The sequence below is a fragment of the Cololabis saira genome, chromosome 19, assembly GCF_033807715.1.
Source record: "Cololabis saira isolate AMF1-May2022 chromosome 19, fColSai1.1, whole genome shotgun sequence".
Lineage (NCBI taxonomy): Eukaryota > Metazoa > Chordata > Actinopteri > Beloniformes > Belonidae > Cololabis > Cololabis saira.
The window spans coordinates 4572704-4592778 of record NC_084605.1 but is presented as its reverse complement, the minus strand read 5'-3'; the positions used below and the strand labels follow the sequence as shown (position 1 = coordinate 4592778).

Genomic DNA, 20075 nt, shown 5'->3' with positions numbered 1-20075 from the left:
CCCGAACCGTAACGTGCACCCAGGTGTGTTATACATCAAAATGTGCGTCTCCATCCTCCGACACCACGCATTACTTTTCTCTTTCAAAAGCGTTACCGTGGCGACGCTAGACGCCAAAAAGCGCGCCCACCCTTCATCTGATTGGTCCATATTTGATAGTTCCTACTTTCTGCCATAACTTTTGAATAGTTTTATATACAGAAGAGAGTCATGGGTGGTGTCATCGGACTCGGTTTTGAGTCCTTGACCTTCATTGGTGGAAATTGCACACGCGAGGGCCCGTTCATCGCTGCTTGCAGCTTTAATTATTACTATTATTCATGGATCAGCAAGGAATTGGCCAACATTGGTGTTACTGGCTCTGATTGACAAATACGGGCCGCTGAAATCTGTCAGTACTGGCTTTTGTTTTTGTTCAATACATGCAGGCTATACACAACCTTAAACATTTGATTTTTGTTTTTGTATTTATAGTACTTGTCCATGAATACAATAATTTGAAAACTTATTGACTTATTTCTCATTTCCACATCATGCCTGTGGTGGAGGCTTTCCTTCTGTTGGCGCTGGGAAATAAATACACAAAAACTAGTTGTTCTGGTTATGAAATATTTGTTAAGTTATAATATAATAAAAGAAAGTAATTAGCACAACCTCGTCACAACATTTGAGACGACAAACATCGTCAGCGTGCTGGAAGCTAGAAAACATTCACCGCCTGCAGCTACAGTCGTTGCAGGTTGATTAACAGAGGCATTTAATGACAATTAGCAGAGAATTAGCAGGTCGGAGAAAAAAAGTTGAAATGTCCAGAATAATGTGGAATTACAATTTTGAGAAAAAAGTCAAAATGTCGAGAAAAAAGTCAAAATTTCGTGAATAAAGTTGAAATGTTAAGAAAAAAGTCAAAATGTCGAGATTAATGTTGAAGTACAATTTCGAGAAAAAAGTTGAAATGTCTAAAAAAAAAGCCAATATTTCGAGAAAAAAGTCGAAATGTCGAGAAAAAAATCTAAATGTCGAGAAAAAGGTCCAAATTTCGTGAATAAAGTTGAAACGTTGAGAAAAAAGGCGAAATTTCAACTTTATTCTTGAAATTGTATTTCAACATTAATCTCAACATTTAAACTTTTTTCTCAACATTTCCACTTTTTTCTCGAAGTGCAAAATAAAAAAATCTTCCCCTCTCAAATATTTTTTTTCCTGCCTGGCCCTGATTCTCTTCCGTAAGACGTGTCTACATCCCATACGATATCTTTAATCCTGCGTTTGTTCCTCCGACTTACATTTCTCCTGCCTGACCTTTAAAAAACATCTCTCTTAACTATTGTTTATCATCATTATGTTATTTGTAATTGAGATATTTTACAGTAGAAATGTCAGAACCTTTCCTGAGCTTGTTTACGGTGATTGTTTGGTTCCCAGTTTAAAAATGGAAACAGTTCCCATGTTTGAGGAGAGATGGGTCCAGGTTTGGATCGTATCTCTTCTCTGGGAATCTCGTCACCTGCTGTTCGATCGATTACCCAGCAGCCCCGGAGGTCGCTGGCCTGTTTACTCTGGTGCAAACATCTACAGAGCGAAGGCCGCTGGAGTTTACTCTGCTGTCCGTCAGTGTTTGCAGCACAAACATAACCTGGTAATCCAGTAACAAAACAAGTGGGAAAAGCACTTTACACTCACCATGAAGTGAGTCAAAAGTTGTTGTTTTCTTCTCAATACTCTATAAATGCTATAATATATGAAGGGGATTGGAGGGCGGTGACATCCGCTGCAAGTCTGAAATGAGAGATACATGGGAGAACACACAACAAACCTTTGGAATCTGGAAGAGAGAAAACAAACAGAAACAGGAAAAGGCAGAGACACAAACAACAACCAGTCCAGGTCCATAAAACTTTATAAGGACTAGGCTGCTGCCATTATCTGCCTATCTGTATACGTCTGTGTAAATGTGTGTGTGCAAAGTGAAAACAAGGTTTTACCTGAATTGTAACTATAGTGGAGGAAGGAGGGAACAACCACGGCACCCGAGAGACCAGAAGCCGACAAGGAAAAAACTAGTGTAGCCTGATCACGTCATTTTCAAAACAGCGGTATCAGCCAAAAAAGTATCGGGACATACCTAGTTATTAATGTTTTTAATATATATTCATTATTAAATCGTTTTATAATTGTATTTAACAATACAGACAGTTGATGTGTGTTTATAAGATCGTTTGAGCTGGACGGGGAAAGAAGCGTGGCTAACAGAAAGCTAACAACAGCTAGCCTAGGTTCAGATAAACAGAGACAATGGCTGCGTCCGAAATCCCAAACTTCCACCCTAATGAGGAGCAAAAACAGTATGTGAGGTTTTTTAGTGCGTCCGAAACATTAGCACGTACTCAATAGTATGTACTATCCATACTCATTCTGGAGAAATGTATTAGTGTGATTGATTGACACTAGCTGAGCAGAAACTTCCCACAATGCAATGCAGCTGTGTTTGGTTGCTAAGTGATACGTATATTGTAAGTCAGGGGTCGGCAACCCAAAATGTTTTAGAGCCATATTGGACCAAAAACACAAAAATGTAAATATGTCTGGAGCCGCAAAAAATGTCTTTTATAAGCTTTAGAATGAAGGCAACACATGCTGCATGTTTCTAGTTATAACTGGGCGAAGATTTTTTTTTCATTATGCACTCCAGATGAATGTTGAAGTACAATCTCGAGAAAAAAGTCGAAATGTCGAGAAAAAAAGTCGAAATGTTCAGAAAAAAAAGTCGAAATGTTGAGAAAGTTATCCATTTATCTGTTTGAAATGTATCTGCAAAAAGTATCGGAAATGTATCGGGAGCCAAAAAAAGTGATCGGATCGGGAAACTTTCAACGTTCAACTTCTTTGAGTTTGTAATATCAGATAAAGTTAACTTTTGTTTTCATTTAAGTTGTAGGATAGTTTTGGTTGCTGTTTTTTATTTATAATTTTGATAGAAATAAAGTACATATCTTTTCAAAACAATCAGAAGTGCATCATCAAACAAACTACCAGAACCGTTTTAATGACGTAAAATATAACATGTGTAATATTTTACCACCCGACGGTTTTCTATCACAAACACTGTTGATAGAAGAATTTATTTAGTCCCTCGAATCAGTTTTTATTTATTATTTATTCAGCGAGAAACTGGGTTTTCATGTAAAGACAATTTATACATCTTTGGCTATTTGGGAGAACGTTTTAACTCATGTTTTAACATAAACAACATTCATATACAGTAACAGCAGAAAAAGACACGTGAAAGAAGCTCCGTTGCCATGACGACATCATTCCTAGACAATCTGTGTTGTAATAGCTTCTATATAAATAAAAATGTAATTGAAATTGAATTTAAAAAGTAATAAACATATACATTAATACAATCCTTCATGGCAGGGATGAATCAGTGACACTTTAACACATTTATGTACATTCATTTTTTTTGGGAATATATCATATGTATTTATTTTATTAATATATATATATATATATATATATATATATATATATATATATATATATATATATATATATATATATATATAAATACATCAATTTAATACCAGAAGTTCAAATATTGTGGAATCGTAGGCGTCAATAACCAGGGAAGGAACTTTAACATCATTAAACTTAGCAAAAGTAACGGCTTCTTGGTTTCAGGCAGAGAGTCATGTGACCAGAGACTCATGTGACCAGAGACTCATGTGACCAGAGAGTCATGTGACCACAGAGTCATGTGACCACAGAGTCCATATTCTACAGTTTATCAGCATCATCACTCTCCATAAATACCGTATTTTCTGGACTATAAGCCGCATCCGCTCTATTTAAAAAAAAAAAAAAGATATTTAGTCGCAGATATTTATGTTGTTAGATTAGATATTTACTACATGTACTGAATGGTTTTGAACTGTAAATGATGTACATGTTTGTACCTAAATAGATCCTTTCCTAACAGTGTCTTTTAACACGGCAGAAACTTTGCTGATTAAAACAGAACCAAGAGAAAATAACCGGTATTTATTTATCTATTTATCTGTTTGAAATCTGCTTCTACTTCTATCTGCTAAAGAAGAAGTAGTGTATTCTTCTTTGCATTTATTTTGTCTTAGTTTTGATTCTAATTCCGGTTAGAGCACCCCGAGCATTTACCGAAATGTCGAGAAAAAAAGTTGAAATGTCGAGAAATAAAGCCGAATTTTGAGAAAAAAAGTCAAAATGTGGAGAAAGAAAAAGTCGAGATGTCGAGAAAAAAGTCGAATTTTGAGAAAAAAAGTCAAAATGTTGAGAAAAAAGTCAAAATGTTGAGAAAAAAGTCAAAATGTCGAGAAAAAAAGTCGAAATGTTGAAAAAAAAAGTCGAAATGTCGAGAAATAAAGTTGAAATTTTGAGAAAAAAGTTGAAATTTTGAGAAAAAAGTCAAAATGTTGAAAAAAAAGTCAACATTTTGAGAAAAAAGTCAAAATGGCGAGAAAGTTATCCATTTGTCTGTTTCAAATCTGCTTCTACCTACTTCTATCTGCTAAAGAAGAAGTAGCGTATTCTTCTTTGCATTTATTTTGTCTTAGTTTTGATTCTAATTCCGGTTAGAGCGCCCCGAGCGGTGGAAGAAAAATCCACAGAATAGCTGCACCTTTGTATAAGCTGCACGGTTGAAAACCTATGAAAAAAGTAGCGGCTTATAGTCCAGAAAATACGGTATATAAATATATATATCCGTCTGAGTTCAGCGATGGTGACGGCTGCAGGAAGTCTTTGTTCTGCAGCTTCACCTCTGGGTGTCGGTTACAGACTAAACTCTTCTCTGTCCGGCTGCTCCGGCGGGGAGACGGCGTCACGGCGCCGATCCGTCAACGGGAGGTTTATCTGCTGCCGGTCGGGGGGTCGTGTGTCTCACTGACCCCTGGACGAGAGTGAGGGGGAAAAGGACGTAGACTGAAGCGGTTCTGGTCCGGTTGCAGGACGGGTCTGAGGACGGGTCACCACTGGGGCGTCCTCTGGAGGCCGTGACCCTGCAGGACAAGCAGACGGAGAAACGTCAGAATCTAAACCGCCCGAGGAATCCTGCATGTTCACAGCCGTAATTAGGGTTGGGCATTGTTTGGATTTTAACGATTCCGATTCTAAATTTCAATTCCTGTTCCGATTCTTTGAGGTGCAGGTCAACAGGTCACAAATATTTCACAAGATCATTTTTTTTCATTTGAAAACGCCTTTACACAGGCTATTTTTATTTATTCACACTGCCAGTTGACTTGATACAGTTTAATTTGGTTGCTGTACTCTAACTAGGGTATTCAAATACAAGGAGGGTCCCTAACTAACTGCTGAATTGCTGAAACACACAAGTTGCATAGCAGTCTAAAAACAAAGAGCTGCACCCCAGGTGGAAAATAAAATAAAACAAACCCTGGAGCTTTGACAATGTCATGTGACAGTTCAAAAACAATTCTTGTTCAGGAAGATTATCATGTCTGCCTTCTCAGGCAGCAAGCGAGAGCGCTCCGCACAGAGTAGTGGCTTCGTTCAAGCGACGCACGCCGGGCGGATCAATAACACAAAATAAACGGAGTGCGGCAGGTGGAGTAATATAAAATAAACGGAGCACGGCAGGCGGAGTAATACAAAATAAACGGAGCGCGGCAGGCGGAGTAATATAAAATAAAAGGAGCGTGGCAGGCGGAGTAACAAAAAATAAAAGGAGCGCGGCAGGCGGAGTAATACAAAATAAACGGAGCGCGGCAGGCGGAGTAATACAAAATAAACGGAGTGCGGCAGGTGGAGTAATACAAAATAAACGGAGCGCGGCAGGCGGAGTAATACAAAATAAACGGAGTGCGGCAGGTGGAGTAATACAAAATAAACGGAGTGCGGCAGGTGGAGTAATACAAAATACACGGAGTGCGGCAGGTGGAGTAATACAAAATAAACGGAGTGCGGCAGGCGGAGTAATACAAAATAAATGGAGCGCGGCAGGCGGAGTAATACAAAATAAACGGAGTGCGGCAGGTGGAGTAATACAAAATAAACGGAGCGCGGCAGGCGGAGTAATACAAAATAAACGGAGTGCGGCAGGTGGAGTAATACAAAATAAACGGAGCGCGGCAGGCGGAGTAATACAAAATACACGGAGTGCGGCAGGCGGAGTAATACAAAATAAACGGAGCGCGGCGGGCGGAGTAATACAAAATAAATGGAGCGCGGTGGGCGGAGTAATACAAAATAAACGGTGCGCGGCAGGCGGAGTAATATAAAATAAACCGAGCGCGGCGGGCGGAGTAATACAAACTTTGTAAACAAACTAGTGTGGACATTTGGGAACCGAATAAAAGAATTGAAATGCAAACATCTTCTTAACAGTTCCGGAACCGGACGTAAGGAACCGGTCCCTATTTGGAACCGGTTCTCGGTGCCCAACCCTAGCCGTAATACATCCAAGAATGTTGCAGAAAACGAGGGCTTGAGGACGCGAACGCCACAAATTAGGCAAGGCAAGGCTGAACAGAGGATGGGGAAAAAACTGGCGGCCATGTTGGCCAATCCCTCCCATCCACTGCACATGGAGCTGACGGGGATGAGGAGCAGATTCAGCCACAGATTTGTCCTCCCCCGTCAGAGCACAAGGAGATTTGGACAGGCTTTTATTCCAGCTGCACTCTGACTCTCCAACCAGGCCCTGCAGGCCCAGGGAGACCTGGACCTGGACCTGGACCTGGACCTGGACCTGGACCTGGACCTGGACCTGGACCTGGACCTGGACCTGGAGCTGGACCTGGAGCTGGAGTTGCTAGGCTAACTGACTTGGACTTTTTATTGACACATGTTGCACTTTAACACATGCAAATGTTGTTATCTGCACATGTTGCACTTTTTTCTGTTTGTCTTCCTCTTTTTAAATGTCATGACTGTTTGACAACTGATTTTCCCCAGAGGAGACAATAAAGGTTTCAAACAATCAATGAATCAATGAATCAATCAAAATGAAATATGAAAATGTATATAATGTATGTATGTATATTTTTTTGTGTATATATATATATATATATATATATACACAAAAAATATATATATATATATGTTTGTGTATGTGTTATATATGTGTATATAGATATCTTTTTTTTTTGTATAGAAATTCAATTAATTTTCATTATAATGGGGGTAGGATTTAATACGTTTTTACTAATCCCTACTCCTTTTCGAGCATGTTAATTATGATAGTTGCATGTTTTTAATTTATATTTTTGTCTTTTTGTTTTCTTATTTACATTTATTTATTATTGATTATTATTGTTTTCACTACCGTTTCATGTTCGAAATAAAATTTCAATTTCACTTCAAAAAAATGGCAAGAATTACGTTTCTATACGGTCAAAACTTACAAAGACCGGGTCAAACACAGTATTACAAAAGTAATATGTGCCGATGTGTGCGGTGATTTAAACCAATTTGTCAAATGAAGAGAGAAAAGAAAAGAACCCAGACAAAAGGAGCTGTTGGTTGGTAGCGGTTGCTATGGAAACGGCAGGAAGCCAGAGGGGACAGGGAAGCGTCTGGAGACGAGAGCGGGTGATAATGATGGAGGAGGAGGGAGTTGGACCTACATGTGTTTGTGCAGAGTTCCCGGCCTCGCCGGTGCCTGTACCGGGCCCTCCGGGGGGGCCCGCGGAGCCCGTGGACGCCCTGGGGATGATCATGTCGTAGGACCGCTCCGGTTGGTGCTGCTGCAGGAGAGACATGAACATCAGTGTCAGAAGAGGACCGCTTTTTTTTAAATAACAGAACTATTCCTCACAGACTCCACCCACAAGGTGTTTGAAGTTTGAAGTTTGAATTCATTAACAATACCATAATAATAATAGTTACAATAATACAGTGGAATTAAGTGGGTAGAGTGAATGGGTCCCCCAAGGAGCTAGGAAAGCTTATAGGTGGGGGCCCATAGTTCATATAAGGGTGAGGGTACAGTCAATGGTACAAGCAGTTACCATCCGTAAAGAGATGGTGATGGATAAATGCATACAAGTACACAAAAAAACACTTAACATTCATACTTAACCTTACATACACATACAATCACACACATACATCCCAGCAGTCCATGAAGAAGCATTTAAATTATATATAGGTAAGTAAAAGATTATTTTTTAGTTGTCTTTTAAACTTGGAGATAGAAGGCAACACCATCATCAATCCTATTCCAAATCTGCGCCCCCTGCAAACAACAGTCATACTGGGGCGCACATGTCGGCCACATTTCCCTAATATGAGTGGTTTGATTCTTGTTTGGTATGTGTGCTGAGGACTGGAGATTGGCACAAGACTACTAAGTCTAGGGTTGAGCCTTTTGACAATTTGAAACATAAGACAAGCATTATGATAATTGTTTAAAGGAGCTGTATGTAAGAGCAATAATAAAACGAATCATAAAATGACCCCGATATGTCAACAGACATTTAAAAATCATGTTCATTTCAAATACTTATGTCACTGACAACAGCACTCAAGCCAGGATATTCCAGTTTAAAAAGAGGAGTTGCAGCCCTCAACTGATGTTTATGTTGTCATTTTTTGTTTTGGCCTGAAGCTCCACCCTCCACCTATCTCCCAATCACGAAGTCAGTATTGTTTCTGAAGCTGCACCCTCCACCTATCTCCCAATCACCAAGTCAGTATTGTTTCTGAAGCTGCACCCTCCACCTATCTCCCAATCACCAAGTCAGTATTGTTTCTGAAGATCCACCCTCCACCTATCTCCCAATCACCAAGTCAGTATTGTTTCTGAAGCTCCACCCTCCACCTATCTCCCAATCACCAAGTCAGTATTGTTTCTGAAGCTCCACCCTCCACCTATCTCCCAATCACCAAGTCAGTATTGTTTCTGAAGCTGCACCCTCCACCTATCTCCCAATCACCAAGTCAGTATTGTTTCTGAAGATCCACCCTCCACCTATCTCCCAATCACCAAGTCAGTATTGTTTCTGAAGCTCCACCCTCCACCTATCTCCCAATCACCAAGTCAGTATTGTTTCTGAAGCTCCACCCTCCACCTATCTCCCAATCACCAAGTCAGTATTGTTTCTGAAGCTCCACCCTCCACCTATCTCCCAATCACCAAGTCAGTATTGTTTCTGAAGCTCCACCCTCCATCTATCTCCCAATCACCAAGTCAGTATTGTTTCTGAAGCTCCACCCTCCACCTATCTCCCAATCACCAAGTCAGTATTGTTTCTGAAGCTCCACCCTCCATCTATCTCCCAATCACCAAGTCAGTATTGTTTCTGAAGCTCCACCCTCCACCTATCTCCCAATCACCAAGTCAGTATTGTTTCTGAAGCTCCACCCTCCACCTATCTCCCAATCACCAAGTCAGTATTGTTTCGGCATCCGGGTTGCCAGCTCGGCTCTAATTATGGCAGCCATGGCAGCCTACGTTCCTGCTGCATTCTGCAGCCTACCTGGCAACCTCTGGTCGGGGGGAGGAGGGGGAGGGTACACGCCGCTCAACAATATTTGGAAAGTGACTGCAGTACCAGTTTTGGACATTTCTTACAGACGGCTCCTTTAACTCAGCCAGTCTTAGCAACTCAAAGCGGTGAAATAGAGGGTGGGTGGGGGAATCTATCTCTGACCAAGACAGGGCCCGTATGACTTTCTTTTGCAAAGATACTAATTTTTTAAGATGGCATGTGAAGGTGTTGCACCATATCACATTACAGTAGTTGAGATGAGGTTCAAATAGAGTTTTGTACAACATAAGAAGGGCAGACAGAGGAAGGAAGTGTCTGATCTTATAGAACAAACCAACATACTTGGACAGTTTGTTTACAAGATGGTCAATATTACATTTAAAATTTAGAGGGTCATCAATATGGACCCCCAGGAATTTAGTGGCATATTTGAAGGTGGATAACAGAAAGAAGTAAGGTTTGAATTGGGGTATGTGGCTGGGGATCGATTCAAATGCCAAGAATCGATTAGATTCCGATTTTTAAGATTCAGAATCGATTATCAAGAATTGATTTGATCCGATTCCGATATTGATTTGGGTTAGTGTTATTAAAACTGGTTTTGGGCTGTTGTATGAATTATATGACTGTAGTTCTGCAACATATTAATACTAGGACTGAACGATTTTTGAAAATAATCTAATTGCAATTTTTTTCCTCAATATTGCGATTTAATATGCAATTATTTTTTCAAGGTCGTGTTCTCATGTATTTTTCAGCTACACAAGCAATAAATCAGTCTGTTTTATAATAAACAATGTCAGATTTATTTAAAGCACAGATTACAACAATAAAGAAAACAACCCATAAAATCAGTTTATATGCTGATGATATCCTCGTGTACTTACAAACCCCATCATATTTCAAGAGAGGGTTTGTTCATTGAGCGACTTCCTGAGAGGGCGGGCGGGTTCATAATTTTACATGTAGGTCTGAGATGAGCAGGTATGCTAAGGTATGTGGCCAAGAGGAAGTTAACCCCTTTTTAATCTCCACATTTCGACTTTTTTCTCGAAATTTTGACTTTTTTCTCAACATTTCGAATTTTTTCTCGACATTTCGACTTTTTTCTCGACATTTCAACTTTTTTCTTGACATTTCGACTTTTTTCTCAACATTTCGACTTTTTTCTCGAGATTGTACTTCAACATTAATCTCTAAATTTTGACTTTTTTCTCTAAATTTTGACTTTTTTCTCCACATTTCGACTTTTTTCTCGAGATTGTACTTCAACATTCATTTCAACATTTTAACTTTTCTCTCGAAATTTTGACTATTTCCTTGACATTTCGACTTTTTTCTCGACATTTTCGACTTTTTTCTCAAGATTGTACTTCAACATTGATCTCGACATTTCGACTTTTTTCTCGAAATTTTGACTTTTTTCTCAAAATACTGACTTTTTTCTCCACATTTCGAATTTTTCTTGACATTTCGACTTTTTTCTCAAGATTGTACTTAACATTAATCTCAACATTTTTTCTCGAAATTTTGATTTTTTTCTCGAAATACTGACTTTTTTCTCGACATTTCAACTTTTTTCTCGACATTTCGACTTTTTTCTCGAAGTGCATAATGAAAAAAAAAATCTTCCCCCAGTTCTAACTAATATAGAAACATGCAGCATGTGTTTCTTCATTCTAAGGCTGATACAAGACTTTTCATTTTTTGCGGCTCCAGACATATTTGTTTTTTGTGTTTTTGGTCCAATATGGATCTAAAACATTTTGAAAGGAAGGTATGCTAACGTATGTGGCCAGGAGGAAGTTAACCCCAGGGCTGCCGTTTTACCGCTGTGAATCACAGCAAACACTCTTTCCTCTGTCATGTCTCTCGTGTGTTTGGCTCGTCAACGCCGCTTCATTTGAATACCAATTTGCCTACAGCAGAAAAGGGGGATTCAAAATGTGCTACGTATTCAAATGTTGGTTTATACTCACATTTCCCACCGCCTTGGAGATGAGGGCCAGCTCCGTGGGCTGGTAGACGGAGCTGCGGAGCTGCCCCGTGTAGCCGCTGTACGGAGACACCGGCTTGGACCCTGCAGGGAGAAAACACACACATTTCAGTCATTTCATTTATTTATTTATTTATTATTTATTTAGTACGGAGCCCCTAAAGCAGGGGTCGGCAACTCAAAATGTTTTAGATCCATATTGGACCAAAAACACAAAAAACACAAATATGTCTGGAGCTGCAAAAAATGAAACGTCTTGTATCAGCCTTAGAATGAAGACAACACATGCTGCATATATCTATATTAGTTTTAACTGGGGGGAGATTTTTTTTTCATTATGCACTTCGAGAAAAAAGTCGAAATGTCGAGAAAAAAGTTGAAATGTCGAGAAAAAAATCGAAATGTCGAGACAAAAGTTGAAATGTCGAGAAAAATGTTGAAATTTCGAGAAAAAAGACGAAAAGTCAAGTTAATGTTGACAAATAATGTAATATATATGTTAATTTTCAGTCCAGAGTTCTACATTTTGTGTTTTAAGTATCTAAGAATGTTATTTACACTGGATTTGAAACACCAGAATGACTATTGGGTTAAATTACAGACTTTGAGTACCATGTAATAAATTCCCAATAACGTAATAAGGTATTATATTATTGGTAAAAATGTTATTACAATATCTGTCAGTCAGGATATTTTATTACATTATTGGTGAAGTTATTACATTATTGGGTTTTATTACATTTTCGATTAAGTTAAGTGCTAATTTTATTACATTTTCAGGAAATTATTACATTATAGGAAATTATTACATTATAGGGTGAAATGATTACATTATAGGGTGAAATGATTACATTATAGGGTGAAATTATTACATTATAGGGTGAAATTATTACATTATAGGGTGAAATGATTACATTATAGGGTGAAATTATTACATTATAGGGTGAAATTATTACATTATAGGGTGAAGTTATTACATTATAGGGTGAAATTATTACATTATAGGGTGAAATTATTACATTATAGGGTGAAATTATTACATTATAGGGTGAAGTTATTACATTATAGGGTGCTACATTCCTAACTTCAGGTAATTGTCCACGAGCTGAAACCGCCGCCACACCTCGGTTTCCGTGGGAACGGTCTCCGTGGGAACGGTGCTGCAGCGGTTCTGGGATGTTGGAAACTCATTAACAAGCATCGACCGAAACTCTGAAACACTGAAACTTCCGTGTGCAGGAGTTTCTCCTCGGTTTAGGTCACCGGTCACGGACGTTTCCTCTGGACCTTGTGAGTTAATGGTTTACGGCAGAAATCAGAGCTATTGACTTTAGCACTTTTAACTCCCACAATGCAATGCTACGGAGGAGTATTAGGGCCAGGCAGGAAAAAATAAAAATAATGTTTTAGAGGAAGATTTTTTTTATTGTGCACTTCGAGAAAGATGTCGAAATCTCGACTTTATTCTTGAAATTGTATTTCAACATTGATCTCGACATTTTGACTTTTTTATCGACATTTTGACTTTTTTCTATTTTTTTTATATGTATACATATACAAACCCTAAAACCAAACCGAGAATGAAAAGCTTTTTTACTCAACAACATCCAAATGTATCTCGTGTTAGATTTATTATTATTATTATTATTATTATTATTATTATTATTATTATTATTATTATTATTATTATTATTATTAAATATAATTACAACAAATCTCTTTCCTTGAATGAAAGGGAACAGAAAGAAGACTGAGCTTATTTTATCTGTCCCTTTTTCCTAAGAAATCAAATTTCAATGATACAAATTACGCAATAAAAAAAACACTTTCCAGTAAGCGTAATAAAAAAATTAAAAAAACCAAAACCAAAATTGAACCCTTGACCTTAAACATTAACATTAACTGCAGATCAGATGATCAAATTAACAGGAAACGGCCAAATGGAAATGAGCCGCTTTGCATAGTTTGATGTTACGTCTGTTCTATCTTTCCTTGTTCCCTCAGAGAAACCGGTTAGTTCAGATGGAGAACTAAACTCATTTAATTCTGTAAAGATAGCATCATTTCAGCCTCCGGGCCTCTGGAAAAATGCTCGGTTACGTCTCACTTCCCCGTTAACCTTAACCTTAAAACAGCACAATTTATGTTCAAAATCAAGAATAAAACACTTCCTGACCAGAGCAGAGTTAGAAATATGAACTAAGAGGAACATTTATGTTCAGAAAACAAAGAACCAATGTTAAACAACGATGAATCAGTGACAGGATTAATCTGTGGAACATGGAGGATTTTAAGTGCCAAAATTAAATAAATAAATAAATAAATGATTAATTAATTAAATGACTCATTAATTAATTAAAATAGGGATAAAATAAATAATTAATTAATTAAATGTGTCATTAATTACTTAAATACTGAAATATTTAATTAAATACTGAAATTAAACATATTTTTTACTTAAAATGAATTGTATTTTAATTAATGACATATTTAATTCCAATTTTAATTAATGTTAAATTTAATTAATGAATGATATATTTCATTCCCATTTTAATTAATTCATTACACATTTAATTAATTCAATATATATTTAATTCCCATTTTAATTAATTAATGATGTATTTCTTTATTTAATTTTGGCACTAAAAATCCTCCATAGTGGAACAGTTTAGATACAGAAAACGTTATTACAATTCAAAAGCACCTTTAAATACAAAATGATTAATACAGATAAAACTAAGGTATGTGTGTGTGTATGTACCTATGTATGTACTTATATACTGTATGGAATGATATTTAATAATGACATGTGGAATATGCTGTATGTTTGTGTACAGTTATTTTGTGGATTTATTTATGTATTTTGTTTCATTCTCTAAATCCTAAATGCACTAGTTTATAAAAGCTAATATTTTTATTTTATTTTTTCTTGTGAAAAGGGTAGGCATCATAAGCTTAGGCTTCAGTCTACACCTTTTGGTCTTTAGTTTTTAGTTGAAATGATATATTTTTTGGATAACACTGATGATTAACACCTGTACTTTGGGTTATTTGTGTTGTGGAAGTTGAAAGGACAAATAAACTAAACTAAACTAAACTAAACTAAACTTCTTCACAAAAGATCCACTTTGAACATTGTTGTGTGTGTGTTGTGTGTTTTATTCTTTAGGAAGGACAAAGCCGGTCCTGGTTCCGCCCTGGGCGGCTCAAAGGATTCTATTATAGAAACAAGTCCTGCTTTTCTTTTGATGTAAAACAGAAACTAGTGAAAGAGACTCTTTACCTGTAACTGACTACGCAGATGTGCTGGATATGAAGCATCTGTTCTTTGTCTTCCATATTGGATACTAGTGTGTATCATGGTATATGTTCATTTATAAAGCCATTCTGGGTAAAATTCTTTCTTATTTATCTTCTCTTTTAACATGGAAACAAGGAGGTTACAATCTCCGCTCAACGGACATTTGGCATTTGGTTGTTTCCAAAAATAAGAAGGGAATTTGGGAAGAAAACTTTTAGGTTTTCAGCACCGGATGCTTTGAATAAACTTTTTTTGATGATATTTCCTATATCAAACCACTCAAAAGTTATTGCAGATAGAGATAGAGAGAAAGATATTGCAGACAGGGGCGGGGCTAATTTGCACCGATTATGGTCAAGGACTCGAAACCGAGTCCAATGACACCACCCTATGTCAAACCATTCAAAAGTTCTGCCTTCTGACAAGGTCTTAAATAACTCAGATTTGTGATAAAACCGTAGCTCGTAGCAGAAAAACGAAAACATCGTGAGAGACACAGAAGCCGGCAGATTCTGACAATCTTAATTTTATTCAGATATTCCTTAAAATGAGTGAGTAAGCGAAGACAGAGTGAGATTCTTTTGAAGAAAACGTTTGATTACATTACAGTGAATGGGGACTGAGACAGGTATTGGTGCCGCTCTAGCCCCCCCTGTTTAAATTTTGTGCATACCCCGCCTGTCAAAGTCACATTTTATGAATCCCAACACCCATGTCTACATTCTGACCAAAAATTATTTGTCTCCTTTTTACAGTTTGGCCGTGAGCTCGGGTTACAAATAAAAATGTTGGTTATTTTTTGCTGTTTCTCACACTCGACCAACTGAATTCCGCACTCTAGATTTGACGAAAAAGTGATTTCCAGTCCTCACTTGTGTGCTCATATTTTGAAAAGTGTACATTTTAGGAAAAAACAGTTTGGTGTTTTGGAGAGAAGAAAGTTTTCCTCCGTTTTGAAGTTTGAATGACATTTCTACGTGAAGGTATGAGAAAGTTAGGTGACTCAGAAAAAAGGTGAATTTTGGCTTTTTTTTTTTACCTCCTCCCATCCACGGTGTGACATTCCGCGCCACACACATACATGGGAAAATCTCCCCATTAGTTTGGAAATGTGGAAATGTTTTTGCACTTTGTGCGAAAACTATTTGTGCGATCGCTCTGAAAATTGACAGGACTGTAGTTAAATTCAGGGCCTACAACTTTCTAAATCGGTTCAGAATTCTTCGAGTAACGGTGTGCGAGTGGTGAGGCCCCAAAGTTCTCCCAATGCGTTCCGGATGGGCCAAAAAGCGCACGTTTTCGCATGTTGCGCAAAAACGTGCTCACCAATCGCTAATAAAAGTCATACCACTCGATTCCCACTTAAAGCGCACGTTTCTACGTTTTTACTTTTCACGTTTTCTCAAAGCTGCGGGACTAGTTACGCACCGAAGTTTATACAGCCAGATTTAACCCTTGTACTGTCTTTGGGTCAAAATGACCTCATTCTCCTGTCCTTCTTTCCTCCTGCTTTTTCCTTCCTTCCTTCCTTCCTTCCTTCCTTCCTTCCTTCCTTCCTTCCTTCCTTCCTTCCTTCCTTCCTTCCTTCCTTCCTTCCTTCCTTCCTTCCTTCCTTCCTTCCTTCTTTCCGCCTGCTCTCTCCTTCCTTCTTTTCTTCCTCTTTTCTCCCATCCTTCCTTCCTTCTTTCCTTCCTTCCTTCCTCCTTTTTCCCCTTCCTTCCTTCTTTCCTCCTGCTCTCTCCTTCCTTCCTTCCTTCCTTCCTTCCTTCCTTCCTTCCTTCCTTCCTTCCTTCCTTCCTTCCTTCCTTCCTTCCTTCCTTCCCTCATCTCCTAACCCGGTGCATCTCTAGATAAAGTCGTACCTTGGTTGGGCTCGTCCATGGAGAAGGCCTTGTTCTCCACATACAGGTTGGTCTGGCTCTGCTGCTTCAGGATGGTCTCGTACCCGACTCCCCGGCCGGCGTACAGGTTCTGCTCGTAGGCTAGCTGGTCCTCGGCGCCGCCGCCGCTCAGGCAGCAGACGTTAGGGATGATGTAGCTGACGAGGAACAGCCAGGCGTTGGCCGCCAGGGCGATGGCCAGGGTGGGGTCGTCCCACGCCGGCCCGCCGGTCCTCTCGTTGCCGTAGACGTACATGACGATCCAGGCCACCCACACGCCGACGGAGAGCAGGCTAGCTAGGAGGATCAGGCCGCCCTCCTTCTTCCACCGGCCGGGTCTGCCGGCCAGGACGGCGAGACTCGCCGCCAACGCCGCCAACATCAGCGCCATCACGTAGATCAGGGCCATGACAAAGTCCTGGTTGGCCACGTTGCAGGGCGTCGCCGCGGCTCTAGCGTCGGCCGTGGCGTTGGGCGGCCCCTGCGGGTGCCGGACCACCGTGATGATCAGCCACTCCACGTTGATCACCACCTGAATGGATCAGTTGATAAATTAATTCTAGGAATTAGTCAAAATGTTGAGAAAAAAGGCGAAAAGTTGAGAAAAAAGGCGAAATGTTGCGAAAAAGTCGAAATGTCGAGAGGCCCAAACTTTGAGAAAAAAGTTGAAATGTTACGTGAAATAAGTGAAAATTTTGTGAATAAAGTTGAAATGTCAAGAAAAAAGGCGAAAAGTCAAAATTTTGAGGAAAAAGTCGAAACGTCGAGAAAAAAGTCAAAACTTTGAGAAAAAAGTTGAAATGTTGAGAAATAAGTGAAAATTTCGTGAATAAAGTTGAAATGTCAAGAAAAAAGTCGAAATGTCGAGAAAAAAGTCAAAATGTCGAGGAGAAAAAAGCCAAAATTTCAAAAATAAATTTACAATTTCGAGAAAAAAGTCAAAATTTTGTGAAAAAAGTCGAAATGTCGAGAAAAAAGTCGAAATGTCGAGAAAAAAGTTGAAATGTCGAGATTAATGTTGAAATACAATTTCAAGAATAAAGTCTAAATTTCGAGAAAAAAGTTGAAATGTCAAAATTAATGTTGAAATACAATTTCAAGAATAAAGTCTAAATTTCGTGAATAAAGTCGAAATATCGCCTTTTTTTGCAACATTTCAACTTTATTCACAAAATTTTGACCTTTTTCTCAACATTTCTTCACGCCTTTTTCTCGAAATTGTACTTCAACATTAATCTCGACATTTCTCTGTGTTGTTTGTGACTGAGGGAGTTATGTCTATTATTGTTTTGTTTGTCATGTATAATGTATGTCTCTGTTATGTATTAAGTGTTAATGTATGTGTTGTGTGTCGGACCCGAAGAAGAATAGCTAACGCTGTTGCTAATGCTAACGGGGATCCTTAAAGGGAACCCTGCATATTAAGACATGTAGTCCCTAATTAGCCACAATTGTTCTCTTATACTAAAATATGTTGTTAGAAACACATAAAATAATCTAATTGCTTTAAAAATCTACAATGTTTATTACATATTTTGACCTGCGGGAGGCGCCATGTTTTACCTGCGCAATGCATTCTGGGGGAGATGACGTACGACGGTGGCTCTGGGAAGATAAGCCCCATTAGTTTAACTGGGACAGGTATCTAAAACATAGTTGAGCAGCTCTCTCCCGGCCGTGGAGGCTGACGAGGGAGCCCATAAGACGTCTCGGTTCAGGCAAACTGGATCAAAGTTCTGTGATGCACGGGAGATCTGCAAAAATGATCAATGTCGTGCGCATCTTACCAGTGCATTAGGCTCCTGCGTAGACGACGTAGCCTTCGGCGTAGGCTACGCCGTAGCCTGCGTAGCCGGGGCTCTACAGCCCGCAGCGTTCCGCCACCCGCTCTCCGCTCTCCGCTCTCGCTGCCGCCGCCGGGATGGAGACGCCGGTGGGCAATATGCACGTTTGAGTGGGCATAGCCCCCCCCCTCCCCCCTAAAACCGGCCTCAGTGCTGTGTGATGACAGACCCGACGCTGAGGGGACTGGCCCGGGACTTTGACGAAACGGGAGGCGCAGACTTCGCTTCAAATAGGCAAGAACATCTTTATTTAATTTAATGACGCCAGATCTGGCTGGGGTTTTTATTGTAGCATCGGTTATCTGCTAATTGAAACGTGTGGTCTGTTAGTCTATCTGAGTTTTATGGTGTTTTTATAGTTCATGCTGTATGGGGCTGCACTTTTTTTTTAATTTTATTTTACTTTTTTGTAGGTGCGCCGTCACCTTAATGTTCAGCTGTGTTTTCATCTGTGTTTCTGGTGCGCCGTCATCTGTTTAGCTGTGTTTTGATCTGTTTCTGGGTGTCAGAACAGTGGACGGGGGTTAGCAGGTGCCACCGTGTGACGTACTACCCAGAACGTAAAAAACAATGGCGACCTACATGTTAAATTATATTTTCAAATTTTATAAAAACGAAGACATCAACAAGGTTTTTTATATCACATTGTTATAATTGATACCAACATTTATCTTTTAAGACCTACATGTCTTAATATGCAGGGTTCCTTTTAATAAAAACCAACAAACCTCCACCAGCCAGAGAGCCAGCGCCGCCAGGCAGAAGGGCCAGATCCGCGGCGCGGCGCCGTCGTCGTCGCTACGCCGGACCAGCACGTTGAGCCTCACGGCCTGAACCAGCAGGCAGGAGAAACACCCGGCGAACAGAACCCCGAACAGGAACCTGCGGGCGCTGCAGGTGGAGAAGTCCTTCCCCACGATGAAGGCGAAGGCCAGGCCGAACAGGCCGGCGGTGCAGAGCAGGAAGGCGGCGTGGAGAACAGCCGAGCTCTTCTGGTCGTGGTTCTTCGTCAGCGGCAGGTTAGCTAGCAGCATCACGAAGAGGACGAAGCAGAAAACGACGCCGGCGCCCGCCGCCGCCTCCACCGCGATGCCCCACACCGCCCCGGAGTCGCACAGGTTGTAGTAGAGGGAGTCGACCTTGGAGCCGCAGCCCTTGGGGGCTGTGGCGTTGGTCGGCATGACGATGGCGTTGGTCGCCATGACGACGCCTGTTGGGACGGACAAACGGATTAATTCTGAGGAGGGAAGATTTAAGGCAAGACAAGGCAAGTTTATCTGTATAGCACAATCAACACAAGGTAATTCAAATTGCTTTACGTCAACATTAAAAGCAGCAAGACAAAATTAAAGCTGCAAGCAGCGATGAACGGGCCCTCGCGTGTGCAATTTCCACCAATAAAGGTCAAGGACTCAAAACGAAGTCTGATGACACCACCCACGACTCTTTATGTCAAACTATTAAAAGGTTTTGGCAGAAAGTAGGAAATATCAAATATGGACCAATCAGATGAAGGGGCGGGGCTAATTTGCATCAATTATATTCAAGGACTCAAAACCGAGT

At 39.7% G+C, this 20075-nt stretch overlaps 1 protein-coding gene across 3 annotated transcripts; it reads right to left on the bottom strand.

Annotated features, from left to right (window-relative positions):
- Positions 1–4911: 4911 nt before the first annotated feature.
- LOC133419277 (G-protein coupled receptor family C group 5 member C-like) lies at positions 4912–19694 on the bottom strand. 3 transcript variants are annotated; one of them, XM_061708351.1, is made up of 5 exons: positions 19241–19694; positions 16651–17200; positions 11471–11571; positions 7626–7745; positions 4912–5036 (listed from the first exon to the last, which is right to left on the bottom strand). In XM_061708351.1, exons 1-5 carry the CDS (start codon positions 19691–19693, stop codon positions 5004–5006), a joined length of 1257 nt encoding a protein of 418 aa, XP_061564335.1. In that variant the 5' UTR covers position 19694; the 3' UTR covers positions 4912–5003. The 3 variants fall into 3 exon arrangements, with proteins under 3 accessions (XP_061564335.1, XP_061564336.1, XP_061564337.1); XM_061708352.1 differs by having other exon boundaries at positions 7626–7742; XM_061708353.1 differs by lacking the exon at positions 7626–7745 and having other exon boundaries at positions 4985–5036.
- Positions 19695–20075: the final 381 nt, after the last annotated feature.